Source organism: Streptopelia decaocto (assembly GCF_964273445.1).
Source record: "Streptopelia decaocto genome assembly, chromosome: 2".
Classification (NCBI taxonomy): domain Eukaryota; kingdom Metazoa; phylum Chordata; class Aves; order Columbiformes; family Columbidae; genus Streptopelia; species Streptopelia decaocto.
The window spans coordinates 530,286-543,103 of record NC_138655.1 but is presented as its reverse complement, the minus strand read 5'-3'; the positions used below and the strand labels follow the sequence as shown (position 1 = coordinate 543,103).

At 74.6% G+C, this 12,818-nt stretch overlaps 1 protein-coding gene across 19 annotated transcripts in view; it reads left to right on the top strand.

The window, feature by feature from the left end:
• PLEC (plectin) overlaps positions 1-12,818 on the top strand; it is an 84,497-nt gene that overhangs the window by 32,271 nt on the left and 39,408 nt on the right. For 5 of the 19 annotated variants that reach the window (XM_082046698.1, XM_082046696.1, XM_082046682.1 and 2 more), the window contains 5 exons: positions 9,111-9,172; positions 10,095-10,109; positions 10,806-10,895; positions 11,221-11,256; positions 12,729-12,806. In XM_082046698.1, the coding sequence (XP_081902824.1) occupies positions 9,111-9,172; positions 10,095-10,109; positions 10,806-10,895; positions 11,221-11,256; positions 12,729-12,806 (281 nt within the window). Of the gene's footprint in view, positions 1-910; positions 1,023-5,745; positions 5,873-9,110; positions 9,173-10,094; positions 10,110-10,805; positions 10,896-11,220; positions 11,257-12,728; positions 12,807-12,818 lie in introns of those variants that run through there. The other 14 variants (XM_082046697.1, XM_082046693.1, XM_082046691.1 and 11 more) reach the window with 8 other exon arrangements.

The window sequence follows — 12,818 nt, the reverse complement described above, 5'->3', positions numbered from 1 at the left end:
GACGGCGCGATGCTGGTCGAGCTGTGCTGCTGCTGCTGCGGCCGAGGAGGCAGGTGCCGGGGTGTCCCCGCGGTGCTGTCCCCCGGGACCCCCGTCCCGCGGGGGCTCCGTCCTGCGCCGGGCCCGGGGGGGCTGCGGGCCGTGGCGCGGGGTGTGGGGTGGCAGCTGCTGCGTGGGTGCCGGCACAGGGGGTCCCGGCAGCTCCCGGGGGGTCAGTGCCGGGGGCTTCTCTCTGCGTGGGGACCCTGGGGGTGTCCCCCCAGGGCTGCCCCGCTCCCCACGCCGGGTCTGCGGCCCCCGGGGGGCGATGCCGGGGAGGTTCAGTACCGGGAGGCGACGCCGGGGAGGGCTGGGGGCGCCGGGGGGTGATGTTGGGGTGCCCCGTGGCTGCGGGACTGGGGGGGCTCCCGGGGGCTCGTGCCAGGCGCAGGCAGCTGCCTGCAGCTCATGGGAGCGGGGTGCTGGGGGAACCCCAACCCTGCCTGCAGCGGGAAGGAGCGGGCTGCCGGCCCTGCAGAAAGGGGGGTGCAAGCGCAGGGGTGCAGAGGGGATCTCTGGGTGCAGAGGGGAGGGGTCTGTGGGTGCAGAGGTGGTCTCTGGGTGCAGAGAGGGTCTCTGGGTGCAGAGGGGAGGGGTCTCTGGGTGCAGAGGGGATCTCTGGGTGCAGAGGGGACGGGTCTCTGTTTGCAGAGGGGGTCTCTGGGTGCAGAGGGGAGGGGGTGCCGGTGCTGGCTGGGTCCCCAGCACACAGGTCCCGCCCGGGCGGTGCGGGGGTCCTCGGGGCCCGGCGGAGCGGGGCGGGCCGGGCCGGGCGGGGCGGGACGGGGGCGGGTCCCGCTCGGGCCCCGTCCCCGTTGCCGTCGCCGTTGCGGCCCCGTTGCCGTGCGGGCGGTGCGGCGGGCGCGGAGCGAGCATGGCGGGCAGCCCCCCCGGCAGCCCCGCCGCCCCCCCCGGACCCTGGCTGAGCGGCGGCTCCGAGTCCGAGCGGCGGCGGTTCCTGAGCGCCCGGCTCTGCTGCGCCGGTGCGTGGGGCGGCCCCGGGGCGGGAGCGCGGCGGGGGGGAACCGGGGCGGAACCGGGGCGGGGGGAGCCCCGCGGGGCCGGGCCGGGACTCGCTCCGGGCGCGGGGAACGGGAGCGGGACCGGGGCCGTTGCGCGTCCGGGGAGACCCCGGGAACGGGGGGGAGCCCCGGGACGGGGGAGGAAGGCGGGGAGGGGCGGGGCCTGCCCGAGAGCCCCGCCCCCAAGAGCTGGGCTGGGCTGGGCTGGGCTGAGCTGAGCCGAGCTGAGCTAAGCTTAGCTAAGCCGGGCTGGACTGAGCTGAGCCAAGCTGAATTCAGCTGTGTTGGGCTGAGCTGGACGGTGCTGAGCCAGCCTGAACTGGGCCAAGCTGAGCTGGGCCGGGCTGTGCTGACCCCCCCTCCCCCGCAGACCCCCAGCCCCATGTGACCCCGGCGCTGGCACCGAGTCCCCGGCGCCGTGTCCCCGCAGCCCTGGGCGCTGTGCCAGCGTCCCCACGCGCGGCCGCGGCCTCCCCGGCGGGGCGGGCTCAGGGTCCCACCCGTGGGTGCAGCCGCGTTCCTCCTGCGCCGGCGGAAGCACCCGCGGCGTTTCCCGGCGCTCTCGCCGCCTTGTCGGCCCAGTCGGGCCGCGCTCTGGCTCGGGGTGGTGGGAACCGCTTCCCACCGGCTGCCCGTGCCGAACCCGCAGCGGGTGCGGGGCTGGGGCGGGCGGGGCTGCCCGCGCCGGGAACCCCCTGTGGCACTGGTGCTGGCGGCCGGGCCGGCAGCGCCCGCTTCCTGCCCGCAGGCGGCCGGTGCAGGCGGGGGGAGCCGCGCTCTGGCTGGGGGGTCTGGGTGCCGTGGGGGGGGCGAGGGTGCTGGGAAGGGTCCCGCTGAGTCTGCCCCGTGTGCCGGTGCTTTGGGGTCCCTGGGTGCCCCTCCTCGCTGTCCATCACCCGGGGGTGGGGTTTGGGGGGGTCCTGCGCAGGGGTGGCAGCCGAGGCGCCGCGGCCCCGTCTGCTCCCGGCCGCTGGGGCGGGGCCGTGGGAGGCGGCCGTGCCGGTGCGGCCGGTGCCGGCACCCGCGGGCCTGGAGCCGAGGGCTGGGGCTGCTCCTGCCCGGCCGGCCGGGCCGGGCCGGCAGCTGCCTGCGCCGGGGCCCTGCCTGTGCCGGCAGCGCTGCCTGCACCGGGGGCGCTGCCTGCACCGGGGGCGCTGCCTGCACCGGGGGCGCTGCCTGCACCGGGGCACTGCCTGCACCGGGGCACTGCCTGCACTGGGGGCCCCTGCCTGCACCGGCAGCGCTGCCTGCACCGGGGGCCCTGCCTGCACCGGGGGGCCCTGCCTGCACCGGCGGCGCTGCCTGCACCGGCGGCGCTGCCTGCACCGGGGGCGCTGCCTGCACCGGGGCACTGCCTGCACTGGGGGCCCCTGCCTGCACCGGCAGCGCTGCCTGCACCGGGGGCCCTGCCTGCACCGGGGGGCCCTGTCTGCACCGGCAGCGCTGCCTGCACCGGGGCCCTGCCTGCACCGGCAGCGCTGCCTGCACCGAGGGCTGTGCCGGCTCTTGTGCCTCTTCAGCAATTCAAAGCGCCCACGGCGCCGGCTGCCGCGTCCCCACCCACGCTGCCCGCGGGCCCCGGCCCTCCTGCCTGCGGCCAGGAGCCGTGTCCCCGTGTCCGTGTGTCCATGTGTCCCCATGTCTCCATGCCGGGCGCGGTGGCTGTTGGCGAGGAGCCGTGTCCCCGTGCCCCCGTGTCTCCATGCGGGGTGCGGTGGCTGTTGGCGAGGAGCCGTGTCCCCGTGTCTCCATGCCGGGCGCGGTGGCTGTTGGCGAGGAGCCGTGTCCCCGTGCCCCCGTGTCTCCATGCCGGGCGCGGTGGCTGTTGGCGAGGAGCCGTGTCCCCGTGTCCCCGTGTCTCCATGCGGGGTGCGGTGGCTGTTGGCGAGGAGCCGTGTCCCCGTGTCTCCATGCCGGGCGCGGTGGCTGTTCCCCGGCGGTCCCCGCTGGGCTCTGGCAGCCAGGGCGGTGCGGCTGTGCCGGGAGCTGCCACAGCCCCGGGGACACGGGTGGGGCCGGTGCAAGGCTGCGGGATGTCACCGGCTTGGGGACACCGGTGCCAGGGCCGTGGGTCGGCGCACGCGGCGGTGGTGGTGGGGCTATTGCGACCGAGTGCGGGCAGGGTCCCAGCCCGGGGTCTCACCCTGGGGCGCGCTGGCCGTGCCGGGATGTGCCGGACGGGGGGTGGCTCCGGCCCGGCGCTTGCCAGCACCCTGTGCTGCTCGGTCACTGCGTGGTGCCTGGGCTGCCCGCGGCGTGCCAGATGGTGCCACAGCCCTGGGGCTCGGGAGAGCTCCCGGCCGCGCGGTGTGGATCCCTGCGCAGCAGCACCGCCACGGCTCGGCCGTCTGTGCAGGTGGAGGTGGTGCCGGTGCCAGCGCCAGCCCCGGTGTGCCAGCGCCCTGGCGCAGGTGGAGGAGCACGAGGTGCCCTGGGCTGGCACGGTGCCACCGTGCGTCACCCGGCAGTGCCGCTGCCCCGGCCCCGCGTTGCCCGTCGGCGGTGCCGTCGCCCCGTGTCGCGGTGCCCACGTGCCGGCCGCGGCGCGGTGAGCGGCGGCTCTGGTATGTCCCTGCCCTCTGACGTGCGCCGGCGTCAGCGGGCTCCCCGCGCCAGATGTGGCCTGCGCCAGATGTGCTCCGGGCGGAAAGCGTGTGTGTGGAGCGCGGTGCCGCCTGCATTCCTGGGCAGCCGCCCGGCCCTGCCCCGGCGGGCAGCGTGCCGGCAGCGCGGTGCTGCCTGCGCCGGGTGCCTCCTCCGGCAGCCCCTGCGCACCCACCGCGGCCACCGGCTGCCTGGGGTCCCACAGCCCCTCTGCCCCGTCTCACCGCGCCCCAAATCCTGCCGGCCCATGTGCCGCCGGCTCTTGGCTGCGGGCCTGGCTCCGCGCGGCTGGCCTTGGCGGGGCTGCCCGCGGAGGTGGGCGCTGCCGGCGCTCCCACGGCACGCGGAGCCTCGGGCAGGGTGCGCCGTGAGTCACCGCGGGACAACGCGCCGGCCCCGTGGCCCTTGGACTCCGCGCAAGGGTCAGGCTGCGCCCGCCGGCGCCGGCGTTGGTTGGTGCTGGCATTGGCGTTGATTGGTGCTGGCACTGGTGTTGGCGTTGGCGCTGGCGCTGCGTGGGCAGGATGTGGGCGCGGGCCGCGGCGCTGGGCTGTGCCGCGCTGGCAGCGCCCGGGGCGCCCGCGGCGACGCTTTCCCTGGTTGCCTGTGTCCCCGTGACCGGTGACCTGGGTGCCGTGGGCAGGGGGTGGCCTGGAGCCCTGCGGGGTCCCCCTGCCACCCCACGGTCCCTGTGCCACCCCAGGATCCCTGTGTGACTCCGAGGTCCTTGTGCCACCCCACGGTCCATGGGCCACCCCAAGGTCCTTGTGCCACCCCATGGTCCCTGTGGCACCCCGAGGTCCCTGTGGCACCCCGAGGTCCCTGTGCCACCCTGAGGTCCCTGTGTTATCCCGAGGTCCTTGTGCCACCCTGAGGTCCCTGTGCCACCCCGATGTCCCCGAGCAGTGGGGTGCGGAGGGCGGGCAGCAGAGCGGCCGTGGGCTGCCCCGGTGCCACCACCCAGCCCACAGGTCCCCAGAGCCGGGTCCCCAGGCAGGCACGTGTGGCCGGGTGGGGTCCCACATGGTCCCAGGTGGGACGTGTCACCTGGTGGGATGTGAGCCCTGAATCCTTCCCGCGGTCCCCGAGGCCGGTGGTGTCACTGGCCAGATCCTTCCCGCGGTCCCCGAGGCCGGTGGTGTCACCGGTCAGCGCGGTGTGTGCCGATGGCCACGCGGCGGCAGATGCTCCGTGGTGTGTCCCCCGGGCTCTGAGTGCCCCGAGTGTGGGACATTCCAGGATGTGGGACGTGCTTCCCCAGGTCCTGAGGACCCTGGACGTGGGACCCGAGTGGTGCCAGGGCCCTGGGGACAGGGCCTGGGGGCTCATGGGGGGCCCAGCTGGGGGACTGTGGGGCTGTGGCCGCTGAGCTTGGGGACAGGTGTGTCCCGAGGACTCTGTGCAGTGAGACGAGATGTCCTGAGCCTGTGAACCTGAGGGTCCCCAGCCTCTGGGCTTGGAATCCTGGGGTTCCCTGGGTGTGGGGACCAGGGGTCCTGCAGCTCTGGGATGTGGGGACTGGGGGGTCCTAAATGCCCCGGACTCACAGACCGGGGGGTCCTGAGGTCTTGTGATGTGGAGACTGGGGGGGTCCCAGACCCCCTAGACTCACAGACTTGGGGGTCCCAAGGCCTCAGGGTGTTGGGACCAGGGGTCCTGCAGCTCTGGGATGCGGGGCTGGGGGTCCCAAACCCCTTGGACTCACAGACCTGGGGCTCCCGAGGCCCCAGGGTGTGGGCACCGGGGGTCCTGCAGCTCCGGGACATGGGGCAGCAGGTTTCTGGGTACGCCAGGACCAGGACGGGGGATCCCACACCCCCAGACTCCCAGCCCCGGGGGTCCCGCGGTGTGGGGCCGGGGATGCCGGCTCCCCGGGGGCACCGCGGGTCCGGCCCCACGGCCGCGGCCCCGGGCAGGGGAGGGTTAAGGCCGCGGGCCGGAGGTTTCCTGTGGGCCGGGGCGGGGGGAGGGAACCCCAGTCTCCTCCCCGGGGCCGCCCCAGAGCTCCCGGCAGCGGGCGGAGCGGCGCTGGGCCGGCTGAGCTGGGCTTAGCTGAGCTGGGCTGAGCTGAGTCGGGGCTCAGCGCGGCAGCAGCATGTCCCGGCAGCGGCTGCGCAGCCAGGAGGAGGCTCTGGCCGGGGGACAGCGCTCGGGCTCCGAGGACAACCTGTACCTGGCCGTGCTGCGCGCCTCGGAGGGCAGGAAAGGTACCGGGCACCGCGCCGCGGCCGTGTCCCACGGACGGACCCCACGCTGGGGCGGTGTCCCCAGGGCAGGCTATGGGGCAGATTCTGATGTGGGGCGGTATCCCCAGGGACAGACCCCCACGCTGGGGCGGTGTCCCCAGAGCGCGCTATGGGGCAGATTCTGATGTGGGGCGGTGTCCCCCGGGTCAGATTCTCATGCTGGGGCGGTGTCCCCAGGGTCAGACCCCCCCACGCTGGGGCGGTGTCCCCGGGGAGGGCTATGGGTCAGATTCTCATGCTGGGGCGGTGTCCCCGGGGAGGGCTATGGGTCAGACCCCCACGCTGGGGCGGTGTCTCCAGGGTCAGACCCCCACGCTGGGGCGGTGTCCCCGGGGAGGGCTATGGGTCAGACCCCCACGCTGGGGCGGTGTCCCCGGGGAGGGCTGTGGGTCAGACCCCCCCACGCTGGGGCGGTGTCCCCGGGGAGGGCTATGGGTCAGACCCCCACGCTGGGGCGGTGTCTCCAGGGTCAGACCCCCCCACGCTGGGGCAGTGTCCCCGGGGAGGGCTATGGGTCAGACCCCCACGCTGGGGCGGTGTCCCCAGGGCGGGCTGTGGGGCAGCACCACGGGGCCGGAGCTGGTGATGGGGGCCAGGACCGGCTGCCCCCCATGTCCAGGCAGTCGGGGGGTGGGGTCCCGTGTGGCACGCCTGTCCCTGTCCCCCCCGCCGCGCCAGCCCCGGGCGCTGCCGCCAGCCCTGCCCGCGGTGCCGCCACTTCCTCCCCCGCCCTGCCCGTCCTGCCCGCGGCGTGCCCGTGGGCCCTGCCCGTGGGCCCTGCCCGTGGCGGGGCGGGTGCCGCCCGCCCGGGCTCACCTGGGTGCCGGGGATTTGGGGTGCGGGTCCCGCGGGTGGGCGCGGCGGTGGGGCCGCACCCGCCCCGGTGCGCACGTACCCGCCGAGCGAGCGTGCCCCGCGCGCTTCCTTCCTGCCGCGCTCCCCGCGCGCCGCCACGGGGTGCCCGTGGGGTCCGTGGGCTCGGGGTGCCCGCGGTGCGGCGCGGGCGCCGGGCGCTGCGTGGGCGGATCCCGGCGCGCTCCGGCGGGCAGGACTGGGCACGCACCGTCCCGGCCCCGCCGGATCGCAGCGGCCCCGGGGGGGTGGTTGTTGTGGGGCGGCGGCCGTGGCGCTGGTGGCATCACCCCGTGGGCCCGAGGTGTCCCCCGCTGCCACCAAACCCGGCGGGCGCTGGCTGAGCCTGGCTCCAGCGCCGCGGTGACGCTGGGGCGAGGGGGCACGGTGCCCGCGTGGGGATGGGGGGCTCGGTAGTGGGGTGCAGGGGATGGGATATGCAGGGGGTAGGTGCTCATTAGCGGGTTGAATATGTGGATGCTCATTAACGGGGTGCACATGTGGGTGCCCGTTAGTGGGGTGCACATGTGGGTGCCTGTTAATGGGGTGCAGGGCAGGGAGTGGGTGCTCGTTAGCGGGATGTCCAGGCTGGATGCTCATTAGTGAGGTGCAGGGGATGGGTGCCTGTTAGTGGGGTACAGGGGGTGGGTGCTCATTAGTGGGCTGCACATGTGGGTGCCCATTAGTGGGGTGCAGCGGATGGGTGCTTGTTAGCGGGATGTGCAGGGTGGATGCTCATTAGTGAGGTGCAGGGGATGGGTTCCCGTTAGCGGGACATGCAGGGGATAGGTGCTCGTTAGTGGGCTGCACATGTGGGTGCTCATTAGTGGGGTGTAGGGCATGGGATGCACAAGGTAGGTGCTCGTTAGTGGGCTGCACATCTGGGTGCCCATTAGTGGGGTGCAGGGGATGAGATGCACAAGGTGAGTGCCCGTTAGCGGGGGGTCGGGGCTGTGCCCCCCGGGTGCCCGGCCCCCGTGTCCCCTGTCCCCATGCCCAGGGCCGGGCAGCGGGCGGGGGGCACCGTGCCGCCCCTCGGCCCTGGCTCTGCCTGCGCTGCCCGTGCAGTGGGGACGGCAGCCGCACCCACATCGAATCCGGGGTGTCCCCAGAGGAGCCGCCCCAGGGCCACCCCCGCCCCATAGAGCAGCCCTGGGCCTGGGGCTGCAGCCGGGGCTGTGCCGGTGCAGACACCCCCTGGGTTCAGCCCGCTCCCCAACACGTCCCACTCGTGGTGATGGGGCTGTGCCGGCGGCTGTGCCAGTGCAGACACCCCCAGGTTCATCCCGGTCCCCAACACGTCCCACTCGTGGTGATGGGGCTGTGCCGGCGGCTGTGCTGGTGCAGACACCCCCTGGTCCCCAATGTGTCCTGCTTGGAGTGATGGTGCCGTGCCAGGGGCTGTGTGTCCTGGTCCCCAACACGTCCCACTCGTGGTGATGGGGCTGTGCCGGGGGCCATGCTGGTGCAGACACCCCCTGGTCCCCAACATGTCCCACTTGCGGTGATGGGGCTGTGCCGGGGGCCATGCTGGTGCAGACACCCCCTGGTCCCCAACATGTCCCACTTGCGGTGATGGGGCTGTGCCGGGGGCTTTGCTGGTGCAGACACCCCCTGGTCCCCAACATGTCCCACTTGTGGTGATGGGGCTGTGCCAGGGGCTGTGCTGGTGCAGACACCCCCTGGTCCCCAACATGTCCCACTTGTGGTGATGGGGCTGTGCCGGGAGATGTGCTGGTGCAGACACACCCTGGGTTCATTCTGGTCCCCAACACGTCCCACTTGTGGTGATGGTGCCGTGCCAAGGGCTGCGTGTCCTGGTCCCCAACACGCCCCAGTCGCGGTGATGGTGCCGTGCCGGGGGCCGTGCCGCTGCAGACACCCCCAGGCTCAGCTGCACCCCAGACGCTGGCGGCGGGGCCGGGTGGGTGCAGACCGGCCGTGGGCTCATCCTCGTCCCGTACTGGTTTGGCTGGGGTGAGGGTGCAGCACCTGCAGCTGCCGTGGGGCAGACGCCCCATGGGCCCGTGCTCGGGGCGATGGTGCCGTGCCGGGGGCCGCGCCGGTGCAGACACCCCCGGGCTTGTCCCAGTGTCGTCCCATGCAGCTCCTGGTGCCGGGGGCTGCGCCGGGGCGGCGCCCGGGCTCTGGGCTGCGGTGGGGGTGTCGGGCAGGGCCGGGCACCCCGGCATTGCTCATCGCTGGCGCTGGCACCGCGGTGCCGCAGGCACGCAGGGGCCCGTCCCCGTTAACCGTTTCCTTCCCCTGGCCGCCCCGTGAGTCACCGCGCGCCACAGCCGTTGCTCAGCGCTTCCGGCCCCTCATCCTGCCCTCCGCTCTCTTGCAGATGAACGGGACCGTGTCCAGAAGAAAACCTTCACCAAATGGGTCAACAAGCACCTCATCAAGGTACGGGCACGAACCGCCGGAGAGCCGCGGGCTGGCCATGCCACCGTGCCGGGGGCAGCACCGGAGCGGCCCCAGCGGCAAACCCAGTGTGCCAGCGCGGCGGAGACCTGGGCAGCCAAGTCCCCTGTGCGGTTGTGCCGGGGGCTGTGCCATCCCGTGACCGTCCCGTGGCTGTGCCATCCTGTGGTGGTCCCATGGCTGTGCCCTCCCTGTGCTGGGGGCTGTGCCGCCCCATGGCCACGGTGGGGGCTGTGCCCTCCCTGTGCCGGGTGCTGTGCCGCCCCATGGCCACGGTGGGGGCTGTGCCCTCCCTGTGCCGGGGGCTGTGCCGCCCCATGGCCACGGTGGGGGCTGTGCCCTCCCTGTGCCGGGGGCTGTGCCGCCCCATGGCCACGGTGGGGGTTGTGCCGTCCCGCGGCCGTGCCGGCTGTGGGTCCCCGTGCTCCAGGGGTCCATGTCCCGGCCCTGGGCACAAGGGGACCTTTTGTGGCCTTTGGTGCCGGGATCCTGGCAGCTCCGTGGGGCTCCCTGCCCCCCCCGGCACCACTGGCACTTCCTTTGGGCACCGGGCTGCCCGCGCCCCTCCTGGCCCCCCCAGCGCCCCCGTCCTGCTGTCCCCGCTCCTCCCTGTGCCGGAGCCACGTGCCCAACCAAACTGCGCCGGGGCCCCTGCGGCGTGCCGGTGCCTGTCCCCTCGGCACGGCGGGCACAGCCCCGCGGCAGCTCCTGGCACACGCCGCGGCATCTCCCCAGCCCCGCGCGCAGACGTGTCCCCGCGCGCCGGCACCCGGCCCGGTGCCATCGGCGCCGCGGCGTCCGCGCCGGCTCGGGCTGCCCGGGCAGGTCCATCCCCCGCCCCCCCGCCGCCTCCTCTCGCTGCCTGTCCTGACCCCCCCGTCTCTCTGTCTCTCTCCCCCCGCAGCACTGGCGAGCAGAGGTAGGTCTGTCCGGCTGCCCCGCTCTGCTCTTCTCACACCTTCCCCCACGCTTGGCCTGACCCCCCATGGCTGCCGGGGCGGGGGGAAGTGGGTCTGAGCCCCCAGCGTGGGGGGCAGCGGGTCTGACCCCCATTGCTGCTGGGGTGGGGGGCAGCGGGTCTGACCCCCCATGGCTGCCGTGGGTCTGAGCCCCATTGCTGCCAGGGTGGGGGCAGCGGGTCTGACCCCCATTGCTGCCGGTGTGGGGGGCAGCGGGTCTGACCCCCCATGGCTGCCGTGGGTCTGACCCCCATTGCTGCCGGGGTGGGGGCAGCGGGTCTGACCCCCATTGCTGCCGGGGTGGGGGCAGCGGGTCTGACCCCCATTGCTGCTGGGGTGGGGGGCAGCGGGTCTGACCCCCCATGGCTGCCGTGGGTGTGACCCCCATTGCTGCCGGGGTGGGGGCAGCGGGTCTGAGCCCCATGGCTGCCGGGCTGGGGGGCAGCGGGTCTGAGCCCCCCGGCGTGGGGGCAGCGGGTGTCCACGTGTGCCAGAGCGATGCCACAGCCGGCACGGTCACTGCTCCGCGGGGCGCGGGGGGAGCTGCCGTGTGCGCTGGGGGGACACCGGGCTGTGCGTGGGGCCGTGTGTGCACCGGCTGCAGGGTGGGGGTCCCCGGCTCCCGGCCCCGCGGTGACGCCGTCCCGGTCCCGCAGGCGCAGCGTCACGTCAACGACCTGTACGAGGATCTGCGCGATGGGCACAACCTCATCTCGCTGCTGGAGGTGCTGTCGGGGGACACGCTGGTAGGTGCCGCCCAAGCGCCGCCGCGCCGCCCGCGCCCCCCGGCTCCGCCGCCCCCGGCTCCACCGCCCCCGGCTCCGCCACCCCGGCCGGGCCGCCCCGGCCTCCGCTCTCTCCGCTCTCTCTGCTCCCGCTTCTCCGCCTCTTCCCGGTTTGGCCCGTCCCGGCGAGCGGCCGCACCGCGCCGGGCCCCCGCACCCCCGCCCCACCGCAGCCTCTAACAGCCGACGTCTCTTTGCTTTGGTGACTCCGCTTCTCCGCTGGGCCCCGTCCTGACCGTCCCGTCCCGTCCCCGCCGCGCCGCCTCCTCCTGCTCCGCCGGGGCAGCCGAGGGAGCGCGACGTGATCAGGAACTTGCGGTTGGTGAGTGGTTCTGCCGTTCGCTCTCCGCATGGCCCCGCATGGCGACACGTTCCTGCGCCGTCCCCCGCGGCTGCGCCGTCCCCGCCGCGCCGGCACCGCGGGCCAGCCGAGCCCAGCGCCGTGGGGCGGGTTCCCCGGGCCGGGCCGCGCCTGCAGCGCCGAGATAGGACGCGGCGTCACCGGGAGCTGTGCCGCGGGGCTCCCAGCGCCACGTGCCACATGGCTCCGCAGGGATGCTCCGGTGACGGGCGGCACCGCGCCCGCCCCGGCTCTGCCACTGGGACCGGACCTGCCCCGGCCGGCCGCGGGTCCCTGGGGGACAGACCGAGCGGCACCGGCGGCTCCGGCGGCCGCTGTCGGGAGCGACGGTGTCACCGGGGGCTGGGGGGCCGGAAGGAGCTGCCCAGGGGACATGGGGGGAGGTTCCTGCTGGGGTCACCCCGTGTGGGGCTGCCGGTCCCTGCCTGCGGTGCGACTGGAGCCACGGGAGGGATCGGAGCCGTGGGCGCCGTGGGAGGGGCTGGAGCGTGCCGGGGAGCCGTGGGGTGAGACCGGAGTGTGCCAGGAGCCACGTGCCGGCTCCAGCGCGGCCTTGCCACATCGGCACGCGCGGGACGTGCGGCGAGGAGCTGGCGAGGGCAGGGCCAGCGGTGCTGCTGGGGCGCCGCGGGCAGGGGCAGAGCGGGCTGGGCTGTGCCGTGGGTCTGGCTATGGTTGTGCCGTGGGTCTGGCTGTGCCAGTGCCATGGATCTGGCTATAGTGCTGCCGTGGGTCTGGCCGTGCTGGTGTTGTGAGTCTGGCCGTGCCGTGCCGTGGGTCTGGCCGTGCCGTGGGTCTGGCCGTGCCGTGCCGTGGGTCTGGCTGTGCCTGTGCCATGGGTCTGGCTGTAGTGCTGCTGTGGCTCTGGCCATGCTGATGTCGTGGGTCTGGCTATGGCTGTGCCATGGGTGGGGCTGTGCCGTGGGTCTGGCTGTGCCAGTGCTGCAGGTCTGGCTGTGCTGGTCCCATGGGGCCGGCGCTCCTGCATGGCCGGGCTGAGCAGGTGCCGGATCTGGCGGCTCGGCTGCCGCGCTCGCCATTGTCCGGCCTGGCGGCGCTTCCTGCCCGCGGCCCCAGGGGCGGGCACAGGATTTCCCGGCAGCTTGGTGGGATCTGGCAGAGCCCGCGCAGGCAGCTGCCGCGGTTTGGCAGCGCTGGTGCTGGGGGTGGGGGGGTTTCCGCGGGCACCGCTCCGGCCCTGCCTGGCGCTCGGCTTCCCTCGGCAGCGCCGCGGTGGCTCCGGCGCGGTGCCGGTGGCGGTTGGGGCTGGAGGCTTTGCCGGGGTGGGCGGGCGGGGGCGTCCCCTCCCCGCGGGGACAAAGCGCGGCGGGTGTGTGGCACCGGCATGTTTGGAGCGGGGAGGGGCGGGGGGTCCCGGTGCTGAGCAGCCGGTGGTGCCGGTTGTGCCGCGGCTCACGGCTCTGTCCCCGCAGCCCCGCGAGAAGGGCCGGATGCGCTTCCACAAGCTGCAGAACGTGCAGATCGCCCTCAACTACCTGAAACACCGGCAGGTGAGGGGGGGA